General features: G+C 35.0%; 1 protein-coding gene across 2 annotated transcripts in view; it reads right to left on the reverse strand.

Annotated features, from left to right (window-relative positions):
* The window catches only part of POLA1 (DNA polymerase alpha 1, catalytic subunit), a 226880-nt gene that overhangs the window by 187985 nt on the left and 15820 nt on the right, over positions 1-23075 (reverse strand). For both annotated transcript variants that reach the window (XM_007421223.4, XM_088144812.1), the window contains exons 11-24: positions 21164-21276; positions 20381-20497; positions 18903-18977; positions 17722-17860; positions 16839-16993; positions 15756-15840; positions 14031-14092; positions 11068-11157; positions 9427-9543; positions 7414-7589; positions 6053-6182; positions 5595-5708; positions 5087-5186; positions 4180-4304 (exon numbers count right to left, since the gene is read on the reverse strand). In XM_007421223.4, the coding sequence (XP_007421285.2) occupies positions 4180-4304; positions 5087-5186; positions 5595-5708; positions 6053-6182; positions 7414-7589; positions 9427-9543; positions 11068-11157; positions 14031-14092; positions 15756-15840; positions 16839-16993; positions 17722-17860; positions 18903-18977; positions 20381-20497; positions 21164-21276 (1598 nt within the window). The remainder of the gene's footprint in view (positions 1-4179; positions 4305-5086; positions 5187-5594; positions 5709-6052; positions 6183-7413; positions 7590-9426; positions 9544-11067; positions 11158-14030; positions 14093-15755; positions 15841-16838; positions 16994-17721; positions 17861-18902; positions 18978-20380; positions 20498-21163; positions 21277-23075) is intronic.

Below are 23075 nucleotides of genomic sequence, written 5' to 3' on the forward strand. Positions count from 1 at the left end.
AGGGCAATCTTGTGTTGTCCCCTTCAATACAGTGCACTGTTGTGATAAAAAGCCATTAACCGTGGCTTTTCGTTCTTTATAAATACTCTGTATCCAAGTAAAATAAAAAAATTGGAGCTGCAATTCATCTTTTTCAAAACTGCAAGCATGAAAGACCATTCCAAATTGTCAAAAGCTTTTTCTGCATCAAAAAAAATCATGGCCACTTTTTTGTTTTGTTTTGTTTTTTAATCTTGTCAACAACATTCAGAACGTATCTAATATTGTCTCTCATCCATCTCTTTGGAACAAATCCGGTCTGGTGAGGATGTATCATTTTGATTAAAAAGTCATTTATTCTCCTTGGGAGTAAAGACCTTACCACTAAAGAAATAGCTCTTTTGACTCTGGGAGATTTAAATCTTTTCCTTCTCTCTAAATCAAAGAGATAAAAGCTTCTTTCCATGACAAGGGAATATTCTTCATGTTCCTGAATTTCATTTCTTACCTGATTTAAAGGTTTAACCTAAATTTCTTGAAATGTCCTATAATATATTGCAGAAATACCATTAGATCCTGGAGCTTTATTATATTTCAGTTTTTTAATTGACTCTTTTGTCTCATCTGCAGTTGCAGGTTAAGAAATTCTTTTGGTTGACCTGTAATATTTTTCAAGTATTCTTCAATCTTTTCAGATCAATTGTTTGTTTACTATATAATCTGGAATAATAACTCACAAATTGCTGCATCATCTCTTGTGTTGTAAACAGGTTAGATTCCATCTCAAAGAGAAGTAATTGTTCTTTTTCCTCTTCCTTATAAAACCAGTAAGCCAGCAATTTATCTGACTTAATGCCTTTTTCAAAATATATCTGACAATTTAGCCTCCTGTAGATCTTTTTTACTTCCAATAAATCTACTTGATTCTGTGTTGGCTTTATATTTTGTTCTGAATCCAACACTGGATTAAGTTTATGCTTGATTTCAGTTGATTCAAATCATTCAGTAATATGTCCTTCTGATTCTGCATTAATTTCTATTTCTCTCTTTGGCACCAAAACTCTCATAAATACTTTACTAGCATCCCATACTGTAGATAAGAAAACATCAGGAATTAAATTGATTTGGCAGAAGCTCTTTAGTTTCTGATAACACTTAAATTTAATTCCTCTAGTAATAATAGTAGTTCATTAAGTCTCTATTGCGTTTGGGACTTCCTCTATTTAGTCTTACAATTATTAGATTATGATCTGTATAAATAAGATTGCCACTTCCTCATCTATAAGTTTGGTTAACAGTCAGTTAGAAATCCAACACAAGTCTATCCTTTAAGAAAGTTTCAGTTCTCTCCCTGTGGGACATCTATATCTCCACACACCTAAGAGAAATAACAATGACATATAAGCTACTACATTTTGAGGAAGTTTGCCAGACTCTCTTTTAGATGAAATTATGCTATCTATATATGGAGGAGGGGGGCATTCATATCTCCAAGAATTAAGATAACTCTCTGCAATCTCAAGATGTATTTGAAAAAAAAAACGCTTTCACTAAACTTTATTTTTTTATCGTTTGAAGCATAAATTGAGGTAATTGTTATTTTTTCAGATTCAATCTGAAAGCATAATCTCATGAAACTTGAATTTGTTTCTCTAGAGTCCATAATCAGTTTTTCACATGCCTAGCTACTCCTTTTTTTCCCATCTATTTGAGGCCACAAATTTTTGACTGAGATAACTAGAAATTCTAAGTACTGCTCCAGCAACGTTATCAAATCAGTTTGTTCCCCAAAACTAGCAGTTTCTGATTGGCTGAGCATAGCCAGTCCTAATCAGGTCTCCCTTCCTATAGTAGACTAGTCCTGGGTGTTCCTCCTCAACACAGCCAAGCAATTCTATTCCGTTCTGTCTTCTGATGCTCTACCTTCATATTCCAGTGTTTTCAAAGGCTGGGTGAAAATGGCTGCTGGTCTAGGTCAAAGTCTGCTGGGCCATGGTAGAAACAAGGGGACTAGTTGCTAGCTCAGCATCACTGCTGAGGCCTTTCCCATCCTGCTATAACCTGGCCATTAAAAAGCTAATTAAGCAGTTATAAACTACCCAGCTGAGATATGCTATAAAACTCTCTAGTTACACATAGGAAGCTGATCAGTAGAAACTTGAAGAAAACCAGCAGCAAGGAGAAAGGAAAGAGTCAAGTTTGCTTTCACTACCCCATGCAAATGTACATGGCAGCAAGAGTCAGGAGCATCTCAAAAGCAAGCTAAGCCCAAATACCAAGCTAGATGTTATGGTCTATTTTGAGTCAGAGGATGAAGAGGAAGACCAGATAGACTTTCAGCCTGAAGAACCATCAGGTAATCAGACACCTGAATTGGAGATAATGGCCAGATTCTGGTGTGGCTCCTAGCCCAAGAACACACTGGCAGCTACAAAGGCAGAGAAATGTATGTTTGAGAGGAGAGGGCAGGAACACCCCTAATCAAGTTATATCTGCACCTGGGGCTATATAAGAGCAACCTCCAGGCCCTTGGCCTCCATTGGAAACAACTCTGGATTTGTGTTCCTGTCACCTTTACTCCATGGCCTGCACCTGGACTCTCAACTTGACATTAAGACATGCTCATGTAATGCTGTGGTGCTAAAACCCTGGGCCATTACAGACACTTGTAACTCCACTTCTGCTTTTCCCCTGCTAGCAGATTGCTGACTCAAACTTAAGGAAAGCCCTAGCACTCTGTAACTAATTACCACGGGTACTATCCAGGAATCTATAAAGTTTGAAAGCTTCATTGCAGTATTATAAACTTCCTGAGGATCAAGAATCTAACAGGAACAATGTAGGTAACAGTAAAGCAACCAACAACTGGATTAGAAGATTTGTTTCCAGCAACTTGCCAAGTATAAGGAAAGCTTATTCCCTGCTTAAATATTCCCTGCTGAGTCTCCTCCCAGCACACAGCTAAGAGTCATCAGTCTTCCTGCAGCAGACTCAACTGTTATTTTGCCAAAACATAAAGCCAGCTAAATCAACCTGACAATTCTGTTCTATGCAGCCTTCTGATTTTGTATCATGAGTCTGTGTCTTTCTTAAGGGCTAGGTGTTCTAACTTCCAGATCAGGTTTGGGTCACTTGGTCTAAACTAAGTAATTCCTGAGCTGGAAGAACCTGGCAGAGCACAATTTGATTCTACAGTATCAGGGCTGAAACACTCAGAACAGCTATTTCAAGCTTGTAAAATTTGTAGTTCAGAACATTTTAGCACAGCACTATTGTGTGCAGACTCAATCCAGTGTTAATAAAATAAACCTACCTAAATAAATTCTGTTGCTTAATATTTTTCTATAAATAAGTTCTTAATGTATGAATTTTCAGATTATTTTTTACAGCTGAATTGGTGATATGCATTAAGATTAACCCTTTGTGATTGACAAAGTCATTAAGATATTTATTCACAGAAAATACATAAACAGCTAATTTTAAAACTGAAAAAATCATAACGAGTATAGGATTACCCACAGGGGAAATTATCACTTTACCATGCCTTCAAAAAAAGGAGAAGATGACACAAAAAGAGGAGTGAGAAGAAAAAATATATGAAAGATTTAAAGAATGAAATAAAAGCAATTGATTCTAAAGAACCTGGGGAATTTGTGGAAAAAATGTTGAAAAACAAAGTTGTCAGAGAAAACTTAATGTTACTGAAGAAGAACTGAAAAAGGAACTAAAGGAAAGTGGGTAGAAAATAAGAAAAATGGAAACAGGGAAAAGGATCAAGTAGATCTGGAAGGTGTAACAAATGTGAGGGAAATTAAAAGAAAATTAAAGAAATACAAGTGAAAATACAGGGATATCATAAAGACATAAAACATTGAAAGTATGGAAACAACATTATATATAATGTATGTATATGTGTAATATGTGTAATATGTATATGTGTAATAATGTGTAATATGTATATGTGTAATAATGTGTAATATATACATAATATGTATATATAATGTACACACACATATGCACATACATATACACAAACACAAAATATAGACTATAAAGATGAATGTTAAAAAGGAGTAAAAGAAAACTAATAATAATTATTACCATACACAATAGTAAAGTTAATGGAGACCAATGTATTCTTGAACATGTCATCTATTTTACCTTCAACAATTAAAATATATTGTCATATTAAGCATATACCTCTGTCCTTTTGTGCACACTGGAAGACATTCTGTGAACTGTTGTAAAACAGATGTTAAACTCTTGGATAATTGAGGGGTATAAGCTATTGAAGTCAAGAAGCAAAATGAACTTGTCATAAAAACCTGAAACAAGAGACAAATTTCAATTATAACGTGTACAGAAATGTCCAATGATAAAATCTCTTGCTGCATCCTGCTCCAATTATTTTGTTAAGAGTCTTTAAAGTGAAAAAAAAAAAAGGGAAGCTAGCATATGACAAATGAAAGCATGATCCAGTCAATATTTAGTTATGCAGTGAATTGTTGTTTCAAAAAATTACACTTCACTATCAATTATGCAACTGTGTCAGAAATGGCATGATTCAATCCAGGTAACCTGTTTCTCCTTGAAGAGGTATTTCCCTGTTATTCTGGGATACTGCACCACAGTAATTACTACAAAACGGGGACAGTAGAAAAAACATAAGCATCCGCTAATCAGCAACAATATGGGAAGGACTTTTAGCTACGCACTCATCTTTAAGCATCAGTTAGAGAAATCAATTAGTTTTCAGAGGTTCCACCCTCCACATGCGTACAAATAGAAGTACCAATTAATATGGTCTGTATTCTACTATTTGAAAGATTGTCCTTTCTTCATTTCAAAGATACAGCTTTCAGACTGTTCAGAATGGCACTGAATGTAAAATGTAAGGATGAAAAATCTGATTTTTAAGGGAATTGTTTTATTTATGATATTCTGTACATGTGCACATGTGTGTGCACAAACACCAATACATTTGAAAGGTACTGTATAAGCAACCACTTTAAACATCCTAATATAAAGTATTAAGTAAAACGGGAAATTTAGTGTAATATAACAGTAGGGATGACCCTTTATTATTTGATCTAATCCTTAAACTTACCAACTTTTGGCTCCAAAACTAAACCTCCAGAATATGCTGCCTTTTTTCGTCCTAACTTTGATTTATTCTGATCACTTTCAAAATCTTCATCTTCTTCCAACTTATGAGACATAAAAACAAGACAAAATGTAAGCTGTACTTCAAGCTAAGTACATTCAAGGAAATATTTAAAAAGAGAATTATTTGGCTAAAAGAGGTCTATATGATGAAATGGAATGGATTAATTGGATTAATCATGTTCTTCCACATTAACATATTCAGACCATTTAAAACATTCTAGAAGCCCTGGCTTCCTACTATCCCACACCAAAGGCATTGACTAAATGGGTCAGGGAAGATGACAGAAATCTCTAGTGGTAGCCAACATATGATGAGCTCAAACAAGTGAGTATTAAAGTTCAAAGACTGAGCCTGAACTAATATTTATTAAATGATTGAACTAATTATCAAGAACAGTAACTCTGATTAGCTTTCAGCAAAAGAAAACCATCTGAGAAAAAATACTTACATGCTTCTGCTTTTTAAACAGTTGTTTATCAGGCACAATATAATCTTTTTCATAAAATGCATGAAGAAGCAAGTATTCATTGCGCTCAGCTCGTCCACCCATCAGTGTCCTGGACTGAAAAAAGAACAAAAACAAAAAAGAACAATATTGGATAAACAGAGGTTAAATGTCAAAAATGGTATTGTTTTATCTATATTCCAAATATCCAACTTGCCATTTTGCTTCTATCCTATTCAGTAAAACAAAGAGAGTATCAATATATTAACTTGATCTGGCTCAATCAACAAATCTACATTAAAAATGTCCCCTAGTGTCAGGAAGGCACTGTAATGCCTAAACTATTCTAGTTCATTCATATTTATCCTACTAAAAATTAACTACTTTTCATGAGACTGTACATCCAACTGAACTATAATAATTGAGATGACTGAATAATAATTGAAAAACAAAAGGCTTACCATAACATTGCCAGCAATATTTGTAATTTGTAAGGCTAGTGGAAGAACATTCAGTTCACACATAATTTGTAAAATGTACTTAGAATCAATCCAGGTGTTTTCTAGCATGTAAAGTAAATGATGAGAATCACTAGAATAAAGGGGAGAGAGAAAAAAGCAATTTATTCAAGTTCCTAGATTTTTTGTGAATATACTGTACATAAACCCAGACTATTATTTAAAATCTAACAAAAGTCCAGCTAAAAAAATTAATATCACTTTCAACCACCTGAAGGAATAGATTAATTCATGGCTCTTAATTTAACCTCTAAACAAGGAACACATTATTCAGAAACTGTCTGCCTAGTCATCTGCACAAAAGTACTACACTCTCCCCAACATAAACTTGAACATAATCAAGACACAAACATCTCCTTACTTTTTTATATATAATTTTTATTAAAGAAGTTTTTCCACAGAACAAAAACAATACAAATCTTAAGTTAAAGATAAAAGAAACAGAAAAGTAATAGAAAAGTGAAAAAGAAATAAAGAAAAAGAGATAGAAAAGAAGTAAAAAGAAAAAAAAGAAAGAATATAAAGAAGTGGCTTCCCATCTTCTTAACAGCAGCTATAAGTACATTTATATTTTACCCTCTCTAAGGTTACATCAAAGTTTCTTACTTTCCATAATCTACCTGCTCTGATCATCAAATCCATAAATCATCAGTTCATTTTTCTCTTTTTTCAGCAAAAAGTCCATAAGGGATCTTATCCTTACTTCTATATAACACTTATGTTAGCGCTAGTAACAATATTCCTCCTGCCAAGGAACAAGGATTTAAAAGAGGCTCCTTTGACACCAATGGAAGCTATTGGAAAGTTTTATGGAAGTGTGTGGAAAGTTTATTTTTCAGGATGATATCCCAATTCTGAGTAATTTGCCTTTCTACACGAGTAACCACATCCTCTCGGGACTGCCCTCCGACAGACTGATAAGGTTTTAAAGCTGCCTCCAATGACATTAATGGGCAATCGAAAAGTTTCTACCTCCAGTCAGTTTTTCTCTTTTCCCTGAATCTCTAAGACATTCACATTTATTTATTTATTTATCAAATTTATATCACCGCCCAGCGCCCCACAAGGAGGGACTGTGGGCAGTTCACAACAAAACAATTTAAAATCAATAAAAACATAAATAATACAAATATTAAATCAAATCAAATCAAAATATATCAAAGGGAAACTGCTACAGAGGTCAGAACATCACTCTGAAGGTTCCTCATGTCTGCTAATGCTTGTGGCCTTATCTTCTGAGCTAATGGTTGTTTTATCCACTGTTTACAACTGGGTGATTTTATTATGACTATCCAGACTCATACCTGTACATATTTCGGATCTCTTCAGCTGGAATCATTACTCTTTCTGTTTTTAAAATCTGACTGACAAGTTCAGACAAATGATAACTTTTACAACGAATCAACTCTTTTGCTGAAATTTCTACATCACAAACCATTCGACCACAAGTTGCATTCTTCTCAGCGAATCCACTACGACCCTTGACAAAGAAGGAAATAAGTATATATTAAGAGCCTGTTCCAGGTGATGTTTGTTCTGAGCCACTTTGCTACAGTTTACATAAATTATAAATTACTCTGTAGCTCAATAAATTATTTGAATTGTCATTTGTCACAAGCATTGAAGAGAAAATGTATAGTTCACAAACAACTATAATTTATGAGTTTGCTTCAGTAATCCAAGAGGAAGGGTTTTTTTCTATCAAATCCCCACCAGTTACACTTTATTTTACATGAAATAAAGTATATTTACTATTATATTAATCTTATTTAACAAACATTTTCTTTGTTCCAAGAAGAATTCAAGCATGACAATAAGTAATGAATCATTCAAAGCTCAAATAAGGTAATCACCCTTTGTAGGTGATAAGTGCATTACAAATCAAATCATACAATTTTTCTTACTGAGCATTAGGAAAAATTATTGTTACTGCTGCTATTACTTTTAAGCTGAGGCACAGCCATATATATAGTTTCAATTTCTCCAGACCAAGAACTACTACATCAGTCAACAAAATGATGTATATATTTGCCCTCTGATACGCTAATTTTCTAAAAGATACAGAAAAAGCAAACAGTACGACAATTATTATGCTACAAAAACTATATACGTATTTACTTGGGATGTGTGTGTGTGTGTATTTTGCACTATATCACATAGATCAAATCCTTGCAGCACTGATATTGTTATCAAGAATATTGTTTTACTGTGCAAATCAAAAGCCAAGTACAGTAAAGCAATTACATAAAAATTATACAAATAAAGATGGATAGGTTCCATATTTATCATTATTATACTATACTGTACATCATTATTCTACTGCAGTGTAATATATCAGCAAAATCTGTTCACAGAAATCATTAAGTAATTATTCTGGATATAGCAAACTATAAATTATATCCAATGTTTTTAAATGGAACAGGCACCAGCGGCAGGTCAGATTTTCTTCCCTCTATCACGCTCCCCAATCCTACTTCAAAAGATTCAGGGAACTTCTGGTACACATCTGGAAGGTATACAGAATGTCCAAGGAGAAAGAAAGCAAGGTTGTATGAGTAGTAAATCTGCCTGCATTACACTGGATATACAGGCGATCCTCTTTTAACAACCACTTGTTCAGCAACCATTCAAACTTATGATAGTGCTGAACGAGTGGTAGTTACAACTGGTCATTGGAGTTCTGACTATCGCAGCTTCCTTGCAGTCATGCGATTGTGATCTGGGCGCTTAGTGCCAGTTCGCAATTACAACATCGCAGAGAGCCAGTCACATGATCATGATTTCTGATATGTCCTGCTGGTTTCCCACAAGCAAAATCAATGGGGAGGTCGGCAGGAAGTAGGAAGTCAGAAGTCAGAAGTCACATGAGGTCCTCGCTTAACAACGGCAATTGGGACTGCAGGAACTGCTGTTGCTAAGCGGTGCAGTCACATGACATTGTGCTTTAGCAATGACAATTCCAGTCCCAATTGCTGTTGTAAACCGAAGACTACCTATAGCCCTAAGCACACCACCAAGAAGCAGGAAAAAAAGGGAATTATTTTCTAAGGAATGATTTGTCAGCAAAGCCAACATATATTTCTGTTACAACTTATTATACACAAAGACACCTCTATTAGTCATTAATCTGTCAGTGTCACTATCTACTTGAGACAATAATTTGGTCTTTGTTTCATTCCTGAAATAAGTCTCTCAGCAACATTCATGTGTAATTCATGGTACATGACAAAATAAATTAACAAGGAATTCAAAATACAGCAGCTAAAACAACTCATTTGTAATGATGTGAAGCAATTTAGATTTAAGTGGCATTTTACCCCAAGTTTTGGCATGTTTGATCTCCTCAGTCGACCTATCTTGGACCAATGAGGAACTTTGCAGAAGTTAATTCTCTGGAGCAGAATCTCCAGATCAAAACCATAAATATTGTGACCCTGAAAAAGAATGAATGAATGACTGCCCAGAATAATTTGCTCTACATATTCAATGCAAAACCATACAGATGATAAGAATCTATACTATTTGCCTCAAAAAGAACAGAACTAGTGTTTACATGAATTATGAAATATAAAATCTAATTTGAACAAAACATAGTTATATCATTCTCTCTTAAATCAATTCTTCTCTCCCAAAGGCACTTTATATTCAGCAGTAAAAGTAATGGTGGAGTTTCACTAACAAAACAAGGAGAGGATGCACTGATTTTTGGAATTCTTTCAATAGTTCCATTCTGAGTCAAGGGGAAAGAAGATGCTGGCACTCTTAGAATGGAGGCCTTGACAACATTACAAACTACTACTTAACTGTTTCTTCCACAGGGATGCATGCAGCTCCTGGCTCTGGCCCATTTTCAAACTCAAACTTTCTTTGGCCAGCTTCCCCCCACATATCAAATTTGTCCTGTTCTGCTATATTTTTTGAGAATTATTCTGCAGATGGAGGAAGAATCCTAACCCTCTTCACAAAATTTCTTTCCAACATTATGTTGGGTTGGAAGGAATAACAATATAGAGAAAGCGTACAAAGCATGAGTTCTACAATCATTTCCAACCCCTCTTCCAGGAGAGGCCATAAAAGGAATCTGTATTTTTCTCTGTGTATTGGACTAATATGTTATATGTCTGTGTGTGTGCGCACACACATGTACTTCTGCTATCTCCTCTTGTTTTATCTATTGTACATATACGTGCACTGGAAAGCACAGAGCAGGCCTTATATGCTTTGCTCCTATAGAGATGCATTGGGCAAACGTTTTTCTGGAACGTTTGCCTCTAGAGCCTCTGGTTGGATCCAGCCCATTTTTTTAACTCAGTCTTTCTTTTGCTACTCCCCCAACATCAAGAATAAAAATGTAGTAGTTGAGATCAGGGCAAAACAACCCGCTAAAAAAGGTGATCAAATAGTGAATAGGCACAAACAAACCTTTTTTTCCTAGCCCATTTCATAAAAGCTGGAAAATAGCAACTGGGTTATCCCAACCCCAAAGCTTGAAATGCTTATTCACCCCACAACGCCACCTCCCTCTTGAATTGTGCTGCTTATAGTAGGGAGCAGAGAACCTGCAAGGAAGAGAGAGCAGCAGCTCCTCCTCTTGTCTCTATCACTCACCCTTCCTGGATAATGTAGCAGGGAATAGCTTACCCACTGTGGGGCCTCTTGTCTGTTTGCTGGTTGAGTGATACAGGATAAAAACTGGATCATTTAAAAAGTAGCCACCTCATCTATACAGTCATTCACCATCACTCTGCCTGTGATTAGCAGGGTAATAGGGATGGAGTCTAATTAGTCTAAACCTCCATATTTCTAGTGAGGGAACATGGGAAGGCAGCGCTGGTGACTGTTCCTTCTCTAAGGGCCATTTTCCTTTAATTCACCAGAGAGAATGTTTTCTCTTACCTCCGCAATTCAACCAATAAAAATTGGGGAAAAGATAATTACAGACACAGTTAGTTACTTACCACAATAACATCTGGATCAATTTTATGAATCTTTGCCAGAAGAAAACCCAATAGTGTTCTTTCTGTTGTGGCAATTTCTATTTTACCTTTCTAAACAAAGTTGACAAAAATTATTAGTAACCCAGTCATTAAAATAATTATTTTAAAAAACCTTGTTACTGTAATCCCATACTTATCCTCTGAAATTAGTATCATTAAAACACAGATAACTAAATCCAGAAATCCCTACCAGATTACAACAGAATGGAAGACTTAATATGTAAACACCTAACTACCCATTTATTTATTTATTTATTGGATGCATACCTTCGTTTTTAGTTATTTGATAATCAAGGCTGCTTACAACAATTATAATTCAAAATGTAGGCCAAACAACAACTTAACCAAAATATAGATAAAAGTCAAACATCCAAATAAAATAAATTGACAATTAAAATGAACAAAAAAATGGCAGAGATGCATTTTTACCAACTTGCTAAATACTGGGAGAGTGGGGAACAAGCATCCGGCAATTCTAAAAGCATCCAATTTAGGTATGGAAGCTCACTGGGTGATTTTTACCCAGACCTTCTTGATCAACCCAACCTACCTCACAGGGTTGTTGTGGGAAGAAACAGAAGGAGCAAGTACTATGTATACCACTCCTAAGTGCCCAAATGAAAAGTGGGATATTAAATAAATAAATAAAATAGTAACAGCAACAGGATAGGCAGTCCCACAGATTGGAGGACATAAGCTGTTACATGCTTTGAAGGTTAGTACTGTACAAATAACTTGAATTGTGCCCAGTAAGCAACTGGCAGCTGGTGCAGATCTTTCAGTATAGGAATTATTCAATTCTTGTACTTTTTATCTGTCAATAGCCCCTCTGCTGCATTTTGTACCAGATGCAAATTCTAGCCTCTTTTTAATGGTAACACCATATACAGCACACTGCAGGAAGTAAGATGGGATGTAACCAAGGTATATATGCCACTAAGTCTGGCCAGCTCAAGAAGAGTTGCTATTGCCCCACTCACTGTAATTGTACAAATATGTTCTACACCCCAGCTGACACATATAAATCCAGTGACAACAGGAAATCAAGGTGCAGTCCCAAACTGTAAACCTGCTCTTTCTGGGGGAGCACAACCACATCCAGAGCTAATTTCACCTGAATCTCAAAGTCCAGCTTTTCCTTATCAAAAGTACCTGCACCTTCTCTGAATTTAGTTTCAGCTTGTCTTCTCCAATCCAGCCTACTGTCAAGATCAAACAAAGTGCAATGGTACTGATTGCTTCCTTGCAGTTAGATGGTATGGAGCAGAACATCTAATTATCATTGGTATATAAACTGCACCCAATTCCAAAGCTCTAGATTATCTCCACCAGAAGTTTTATATAGAAATTAAACAGCATAAAAGATAAGATAGGAACTCTGAGGTGCAACACAGCTCTATTACCTAGGCACTGTACAGTAGTTCCCTAGCATCACTGTCAGTGTACCCTCTAAAAGAAGGACTGGAACTATCACAAGACAATGCCCTACCAGATAGGCTAGAAGTATAGCATAGCTGATGATAGCAAAATCCACTCAGAGATCCAGCAGAACTAGCAAGGCTGCGCTTTCCCATCTAGAATCTGGCATACATTATTCACCAAGCAACCAACTACTCTCATAACATGGACAAAACCCCAACTGAAAAGGATCCAGGTAATCTTTGGGTGTATTTACAGCTGTGAAGCCTTCATCTGCTCTAAAACCTTGCCCATAAATGTGATATTGAGATTAGCCTATAATTAGAAAGATCTTCCAGTTCAAGGGAGAGCAGGACACACAGAAATATGCCTTGTGCTCAAGGAAGCATTAAACACTTCATTTATTTAGGAAATGTATATGCCACCCATCTTAAGCAAATAACTCACTTCCGTTGTGTTCACAATACAAAAGCATTAAAAACAGCATAAATACAAATACAACAAACTTAATAAAGCAAGAAATGCAAAAGCTAAGGCACCTCACACCTAACTCTCAATCACAATTTCACCAATATCAGTCTCTGTGAACGACCTGGCCTGTGTGAAAAACCAGGTTTTTACAGCCTTCTGGAAGACCAACAGGGTTGGGGCCATCTGGATATTCAGCGGGAGCTGTTCCACAGGGCAAGACCTGCAATGGAGAAAGCACATCTCCAGGGCCCCACAAGATGGCACTATTTCAGTGATGGGACTGACTTCTCTTAACCATGGGGCCAGTCCCAGATTAGCTGATTTAATCAGGCAAGAAAGGCAAGGGTAGAGTAAACAAGTAGTATTCTGTATACTCTGTACACATCTTCAAGATCTACAGTCAGGACCAGAAATATTGGAACAAGGATAACTGTTTTGGGATTTGGCCTCTGTACACCACCACATCCAGGTCAGCAAAGGATTGAGATAAGCCTGTATACTCTCCCCTGCTCTCTTGAGAAATCTATAATGCTGACAAAGGTGGCAGGAATGAGGAGAGGACAACTCAATTACAGTAGTGAAGGGTGCACTATAGAAAGACTTGAAGGGCCAGGTTTGGGACAGATTGTCATGGAGAAAATCTATCTATGTGATTGCTAAGAGCTGACACCAACCTGAGGCACATCATCAGTCAATCAAAAAGGAATTGGGATTTTTTAACACTACAGGGAGATAAAGATAAATTTTTCCAAATTATGTTCCAGGTTCACTTTCTCAGACTAAACAATCATTGGAATACCCCAAGGCAAACTGAATTATTTCCAAGGCCTTGGATCTGGTTCTTGAAGTGGGACAGACAGTCAGTCTCCAGCAGTGATAGTAATAAAATATTTATTTGGAAGAAAAAAAACCAGAATCAACATTTTCATCACCATCTAGTGGAAAATACCTTTCCTTTGTCACCATAAGACCTTATTTTTTTCAAAGGTGAAGGTTACAGAATGCAAAGCAATGTGTAAAAAAAACCAGCTTACCTTTTTCTTAACAATTTCTTTGAAATCATATGGAAAAATGCAATCATTTGGTTTGGAAATAACTGCAACATATATTAAAAAAATGTCAACCAAAATTCCATACTTTAGAAACAAATTTTAGCTCATATTCTGCAATGCTTTGAGAAAAGCTGTATGAAGTCCCTCCTTTATTCCTTGCTGATCACTTATGTCCTTTTGTCCCTTATTCTCTGCATGTATGTGAAGAGAAACATGCACAAGCACACATTCAACCAATATTATTGAACCAGTGTTCATTACATCCATACACTGATGACTCCAAACTATATACTTCTATGCCAATCTCACTGATTTTCCAGATTCAGATTCTGTTATCTGATAGCTCTAATTGGATATCTCATAAACATTTCAAGAATAATATTTACTCCAATGCTGTTTCTCCAACAGTTTTCTATGCCTATTGACATTCCTTACCCCATTCAATTATAATTCAATCAATATTTGTTTACCAGTATTTACTTCTCTACAAGCCCTCAGCTACAACTCTGGTAATTTTCTGTCTCAATTACCATAGCCTTCAAAATCACTCCTTGCTTTTTAATTACAAAATATGAGCATAGGAGATGAACCTTTCTTGGCCGCTTTCTTGAACTGGATGAAACTCATGCATTCACAAACATAGTGCAAATTCCATTTCATTAACTTTAAAACTGTTTATGTTATCTACAGCCTACATTCACATCCTTACATCATAATACATCCCAGATTACCAGCTTTGTTCCTCCTTCATATACCATTTTCACCTGATAAAGTAGGATTAGGCATCATGCCCTTATTTCCTGTCCTAATTTCAAATGCTCTCTGAAAAAGTCTTGCTCAGTTATCTAGTAAGAAAGCCCTACCCTGTACCCTGATGCCTGGGAAAGAGGAAAAGAGACTGGTGTCACAAAAAGGAAGAAAAATGATATTTCAGAGAGATTATGGATATCCATGCCAATTTTTGTCTCTGTTTCATTAACTTATTGCTTCAACCATATTTCCCATAAGAGTGTTTTTAGCATATATATATATATATATATATATATATATATATATATATATATATATATAAAATATTTATCTATCCATCCATCCATCCATCCAAAGTGGATATATAAAAAATCCACTTTGTGCCAAATAATTGCTAGCTATTTAAAACAGTGTTGCTGTCCTTTTCTTGAAGCCCAAATGCGCACTGACCTCTTCCAACATGTGTCATCCTAAACTCTTCTCAAAATTCAATAATTAACTTTATTTGTTTACATTCAACTCTTATTAAAATATCAATATAGATACCATCTTTGACAAATTTAATTTGTAAAGATCTGGTATTGTCGCCCACATTCACTATAGTTGCTTCTCATCCCTGATGCTGTTTCTATTTTGAGAGAAGGCCACAAGATATTCAAATGTGGAGAGGCTTTTCATTCAGTAGAGGCTATCTTGAACAATATAAACATTGGTATTAAAACTCACTAAGTCACTATTTATTTTGGCAGTTTTCATACAGTTCTTACGCTTATGAAAATACTCCACATTAAACTAGAATTTTCTTGACTGGGTAGCATGGCTGCACAAAATAAGCCCAAGCCAACAGGTGAGTAACGGCTGTCAAATGATATTCAAAAGCCTATTCAAGACATTTATTTGAAAAGCAGAGGAATAATTAACAGGGAATTAACACAGTAAGGTTCTAATTATACATACCACAAAAGTGGGTCTGAAAGGGAGGCTCAGGTGGTGCTTTGTCCAGAAAAAATTTGTGATGTACTAAAGCTGTAGCAGCCATAATCTACTCAAAGAAAAACAGAAAAAGAATGAGAAATGAACGAGAACATTAATGAAATCATATTCCCATTCAGCTGTTAACTCCTTGTTAAATTAAGCATAGATTTAGTAATCTATTCAATAAATCTAACCATGCATCATTATTCAGAGGTGACTACAAATTGTTTTTATTTGGAACAACCTGCCAAGAAACATTTATCTTTTCTTTGTATGCTAAATACAACTTCTATATGCAACTAATACTAATTAAAAATTAGCTCATCACTTTCTTATTTTTCACATTTTGGACAATTACAAAGCCACTTACTTCAAAAAGAAACAATTAAAATGAGAACATACTTTCTTCCCAACTCATTTCAATTACACATTTATTTTGAAGAGGAGGAAAATAATAACTTTATTAAAAAGTTAATATTATCTTGAGCCCTCGGTGCAAGGGAAAACAAACTTTTAAAAAAGTTTCTTGTTAATGATATTGAATAAATGACAATTCAAGCATAAGGGGTAAGGTTTTTCTCTATGCAAACAATTAGAAATCTGCAGAAGTTAATATCAATGAGTAACAAAATCTGTATTCTTTTTAGAAAACAATGCTTTAAACTTCATTCTTATACTCCTTTCCTTTTTTACTTATTAGTTTTCTGGTTTTCTCTCTATTTTCTTGATATACAAAAGTATTTAAGATGTGGGCATTTGCTGCATTAACTGAAATATGTTGCTCTGTAACTAGGCTGTACAGTATATATTTTCTTCAAATAGATATTTTAAAACCTTCAGAAGCTACATATATAATAAAAATATTGATAATAAAAAGATAGCTAAGAACAAAGGTTTCAGGGTCTTGTGCTCCAAAAATACCAAGGCAATCCAATGATAAAATTCCCTGAGGATTACAGCAAAAATGTGGTTGAAGCCCAAAGGATATAAAAATTAACTTGCACAGCTACAGAAGATCTATTTATGACATGTTGTTTTTCTCAACCCACAGTGTTTATAGCTTACCTCATTCTGATGAGTCTTTGTGTTCTGAATTGTCTTCATGGCAAGGGACATGATCACAAGAGGTGGTGGAGGAAGATCCTTCACCACATTGATCAAGTCAGGTTTCAATGCCATTAATTCCACTTTACACCAACTGACAGACTGACTTGGGAACTCTGAAGTAACACAGAAATCTTCTTTAGAACATAAACAAAAGCACACTAATATTTAAATCATTTTGCTAAATAAATCTAGCTTGCAGTTCAATAATATTTTAGCAGAACTGGGCTCTGAGCTTTTCAAATATGGGCCATATATTTATATTAATACATTATATCCATCTAAATTATATGATGGAATAACAGCTGTCCATAAATAAAATAAATTTATATTCATAAAATAATATTGTATTATAAAATAATATGCATCAATCAATCAATCAACTTTATTGATTTAGTTTATTGACCATATCAAGTATAAAGGAAATAAAATAAAAAGCCATTGTAAACATACAGATAAGAATTAGTAAATATAAATAAAACAATGATACAAGTTCATATCAAACTGTCACCCCTACAGTCATCGCCAATCTGGTCTAAATAATCTGTCCTCTTTGTAATTGCCTTTGATATGAAGAGTGCAGTCTTACTGGTAATAAGCAAGTCCATAAATAAAATAAATTTATATTCATAAAATAATATTGTATTATAAAATAATATGGTTAAAAATGTGAGCCACACAAAATGTCTGACTGCTGCTAGGTGGATAGTTTACGTTGATCCAAAAAAGGTACAGAGCAATTATAGGTTCAGCAGAGTTCCCTTTTACATGTAGCTCACTAAACTTTGTCCTGAATGCTATTCTCCATTTGTATAGAGATATATAATATATAAAAAGTTCATACGTGGATTTTTTACTTCCAGCCAACTTGGTCCTTTAATCTTCCTGCTAACCAAGAGTAGCTCTAGACTTGAAGTGTTTGTTCCAAATACGTGAGAAAATGTTTCTCCTTTCAGATCTTGTGGTAATCGACAAAATTCAGCCTGAGAATTGAAATGTTAAACTATTTTACTATTAAATTGTAACAGAACTTTGCCAATTTTTATAATTGGCAATTTTTAAAATATTCAGTCTGTACAAAAGAGGCTAATAATAAAACTCACTATGCAGAGAAAACCTTAAGAAAGCCCCCTTTAAACCAAAACCCCCTCCTGAAATGCTCATGAGAAATGTAAAGCATTGAAAAGTAAATCTTCCCAGGAGCAATAATAGGCAGCTTATCTAGCTTCTCTAACTTGCAATCAATGCATGTTGTGCTGTAAATATTATTCATGTATTGCATTAAGACATAAAACAGGTTGATGAACTCTGTTTGGAGGATTGTCAGTGTAGTGACAATCAATGGTTTACTTATAGCTTAGTATATCGTTGAATCCAATCAACTATGGCACATCACTGAAGAAACTGTAGTTTAATGCAATGTATGGACCCAAGTGATAGATTTCCTCATATACATGAGTATCCCATAACCAGATTTTAACAACCTCCACTGGTATTAACCTGCAATAGTATTTGTGTAACTTTGTAATTTTTGTAATTATATAGAATACAAGTGCATAAATATATTTCTATGATACATAAGCAATTACTTTTCTTACTGGACATGAATCTCCTTAATCACCAGTTCACAATAGCGATGTTTGCCAAGGTAGAAGAAAAGGGTGCTTTCTGGAAACATAGATGGAGGTGCATGCTTCTAGGCAAGTGATGGTATTATCTTACCATCATAAGACATCCCAAATAACCTCCTGGTTCCTCAGATTAATCTTCTGACAAATTCTGTTACTTGCTGTAGCACTTTTGAATTTATAATAATTAGCTAGCAAGCAAGCATATGAACTGAACAATATATTGCATCTTTTTTATATCTTTAAAATTTAACCTGTTAGATTTTAATATATAGAATATTTCAACAATAAAATTACTGAATTTTTTAAAAATTACATGTGCATACACATGTACATACGCATTCCATGTTTCCTCAACCATGGTTTCATGTATCATTTTATACTACAATTTACTTACCGAGTACCTAACTTCTAAATAGTCAGATTTTGCAGGAACATCTGGTATCTCAAAAGCATAATTCTTTTCCACTTTCTGTGAAAAATATATTTAAAAAAAAATAAAAAGATCAGGCACTGATATATTCTGAATGGCATATTTTTTCTGCTAAAACTTCTTTTTTTAGTTATAAAATCTGTACTATGAAATCCATCTTATGATAACACAAATCTCTCTCTTTAAACATAACCTGAAGACTGCATATTTATTTAGCTCATATAGTTTACATGACTTGTTCTATCTACATCAGTAAATGGACATGAATTAAACAACCAAAGTAATAAAATAGATCTTTGTTGGAAAAGGACTCAAGGGTAAATGGTTAGAATAGAAAGGTCTATGTTGCACTTTCTCCATCCAAGTTAGAAATTATCTTGGACTATAGTATATTTTGAAATGGGAACAGCATAATTTCTATTCTCTTGCATCATATGGCATGCCATACTTGTTCAGGTCAATTTTTAAAATTTTACTAAAGTCATCCCTAAGAATGCAAAAAGCTAGTTTAAATGTAACGTTCTTGGCTCTTTAAAATATGGTTTGACCCAAAACCTTTAATCTTAGTTTAGCAAACTGATTACAGTTTGTTATGACATTAAGTAGTTATGATGGTGCTGAATGAATGGTAGTTATAACCGGTCCCCAAAGTTACGGCCATTGCAGTGCCCCCACGGTCATGCAATCAAAATTTGGACACTTGGCAGCCCACCCGCATTTACGGCCGCAGCATGCACTTCAACTGCCCCCACCTATCACCTCAGGAAGACCTTGAACGGTGTTGGGGAGGCGTCACATGACATCGAAAAGGGCCAGCAGGTGTCTCAGCCAGGGATGCCTTGTCAGCAGCAGGAGTAAGAAAATGGTGAAGGTCAGCTGGGGCAGCAGGGAGTGGCAGGAGTAGGTAGCAGCGGAGTGAAGGGTGACCAAAAGGGTGGACATGGGGGGGATAGGCAAGGTGAAGCAGAGGTGAAGCAGAGGTGAAGCAGAGGCAAGTACGGCAGGACAGGAGAAGCATGAGGTCCTCGTCTAACAATGGTGCGGTCTTTACCTAATGACTGCACCAGGACTACCAGAACTTATTATTCTGTTATTTAGAAGGAAAAGGAGCACTTAAATGGAGAAGGAATGAGATGTGTCACTAGTTAAGAACCTTTAGAAAATCTCAGAAAGCAGGAAGAATTTCAGGGATTATCAAGTTAAAAAGATGTGTTATTAATTATACCCCATGAATAAATGATCCATTTAAATGCCTCATGGTAAACAACAGCCTCACATCTCTCAAGTCTGTGGTTCAGTACAAATAATAATCTATTAACCACAACCAATTCTTGTTCCTTTAAATGGACTCCACAATTTTCCTCCCCACAGAGAATGCCAAAAGAATCAGAACTCCATGCTCAGAAGCATATGACTCGAAAGTGACAGAATGTTTAACAAACCTTGGACTTGAATTTCATGATCTTATATTTTTCTGCAATTTGGTCATTAAATTCTTGATAGATGTCCATCAAAGTGACAGGAATTGCTGTTTCTTTTCCAGAAATTAATTCATTTCGCTTTAAGAAGAATTTTTACAATCATTACACTACTAATGTATAAGTTTCAAGATAAAAAAAAATCAAGAATTTCTCTAAAATATAAATAGGTAGTTGTGGAAAGGAAAGGGAAGGGGAAGGGGAAGGGGAAGGGGGAAGGGGGAAGGGGGAAGGGGAAGGGGAAAGGGGAAAGGGGAAAGGGGAAAGGGGAAAGGGGAAAGGGAAAGGGAAAGGGAAAGGGAAAGGGAAAGGGAAAGGGAAAGGGAAAGGGAAAGGGAAAAGCAAAAGCTTTCCTCACAAAGGCTATATTTCAGCTGGGATGGAAAAGTAAGAGCCTTACCCAAAGAATCCACGCTAGGCTTGAAGATAGCAAAAGCAGTAAGATGGCACTAAACAGGTTATGCACCAAATCAAGTTACTTAAAAGAAAATGCTAAGAACAGCAATTGGATAGGAGTCTTAGTACTCCCAAGCCTTTTCACTGGTTTTTATGTATTATAGTCTCATGTTACATACCAGTTAGTTTCCTCCTATTTATTATATTAATCTATAGTTCACTTTATTCACACTTGATTCTGCAACATAGATGCCAACAATGTCAGTTAGATTTGCCTTAATGCCTTGTGACTTCTATAAAACAGATGAGAGACATTCTCAGATGAGAATACTGTTACATAAAAAAACATACCGATTCACGTGGCAGTAGATAAATAGTTCTTTCAATATTTTTTACTGTTACACAACAGCTCACATAGGACTGTGCTGATTCAATCCACACTTTACCAAAGAGAAATACCACTCCTAAGATGTCAGAAAAGGATAGAGACAATGCACATTAATCAAAACAGCTTAGCACAGCTGCTAATGGAAAAGCTACAATACTAAGAATTACTGAATAAACACACTAATTCACCCTTGGGAACAAAATGATTTCCAATTTATAGTCTCTATTTGACAGCTCCATCTGCTGAAAGTCAGTACTCCACCGTGAAGTGATTGCTTCAAGAGTTTTGTAGTATGAAGGCACACATCATGATAGTATGCAAGCATTAAATGGCATCCTTTTAACATAAAAGGGTCTTGAAAGTAGGCTTTTTCCAGAATTTTTATTAGCTTTTTTAATCATTATGGCTCTCTTTCTTTTAATATGCAATTTTTGAGATATTATTTTAAAAAACATATTAAAAATCAAAGATAGCTATGCTGATCCATGTAGTAAAAAATTTTTTTGAGCAGTTTATAATGGATAGCCAAAATGCTAGTAAAATGTGCAATCTTTCAGATTCTCCAGAATTTTTTGTTTAGCAAAATATTAAGCAACAGATGGGGAAAAGTGAAGGAGATCCAAAATAGGTAACAGATATTGTGACCACGATGTACAGTAACCCTGAAAGTACAAATATTCAAATATTAATTATCATTCAGAACTACAATCCCTATGAATTTCACAAGATAATTGCAAGAAGCAATTTTGTAACAGCAAAAGTACTGGATCCATTCTGAGATTAATGATCCAACATGTACTAATAGTTTGTGCACGTAAGAAACATTGACAGCTAACAATACTTAACTACACAGAATTAGAAAGTCTAAAGGGTAGGCCACTGAGTCCAACCCTCTATTCAGTGCATGAATTCATATTAAAACATTTCTGACAGATGGCAATCTAGCCATAATTTGAGCATATCTCTGGTTCTAGTTCTAGTTCTGTCAAACTACTCATATTCTTAGGAAGTTTTTCCCCCACATTCACACTAGAATCTCTGTGTATCTTAAATTCATTGTTCTGTGTCCTACCCTTTGGGATGACGAAAATAGGCTCTAAATTTCTCTGTATAAATCTTTTCAAGTATTTGAAATGTTCTACCATGTCAAAAATTGGGAGGAGTCTAGAATACTGGGAGTTAGGAGTCAGACTCACACATTTTATTAAAAAGCATAAGCTTTTGTGAACTACAGCTCATTTTATCAGATGCACAGAGTGGCTAACTGATATAAGATTTAAATTGGGAAGGGGGGAATTAGAATTTTTTTTAATAACCAAAGACAGTTGGAACTACTACAACTATTACATAATGCTCACATAATTTTTATCAGAAAAATACATCATAAATATGGAATCTAACATACTAAATCTAGAAATGTGTAAATTGTTGTACCTTTACCCTGTTGACAGTGTATTGTATATATGTGCATACTGGGTGTAATGGGCCTGATTCATAAAATACCCAGGTATGGTTTAGCTACTTGGATCAATTCACACAGCAGGAACTAATTGCTGATTTAAATCTTTTTCAAACCATATAGGAAGCAAAGAGGAATGGAGAGCACAAGCAAAACTTTGCCTGGACTTGCAGAAGTTGATGCAAATATCAGTAAATCGTGATTTAGCATGACATGCTAATATTATATGCATATGAAATTTTCATTCATTTTGCAATAAGATATGTCTTCCACATAATTCAGTTAATATCTCATTTGCTATAAGGATCATGATTCTCTTAAAACAAAAAGTAATGGCAATTTTTTTCTTTCCACATTACTAATTGAAACCAGGTGCAGTCTTTATTATTCATCCTTGAAAAGTTATGATGATGGGC

Source organism: Python bivittatus, unplaced genomic scaffold (assembly GCF_059951505.1).
Source record: "Python bivittatus isolate LINGU-HERP-01145 unplaced genomic scaffold, Pbiv_v1 ctg000350_np1212, whole genome shotgun sequence".
NCBI lineage: Eukaryota > Metazoa > Chordata > Lepidosauria > Squamata > Pythonidae > Python > Python bivittatus.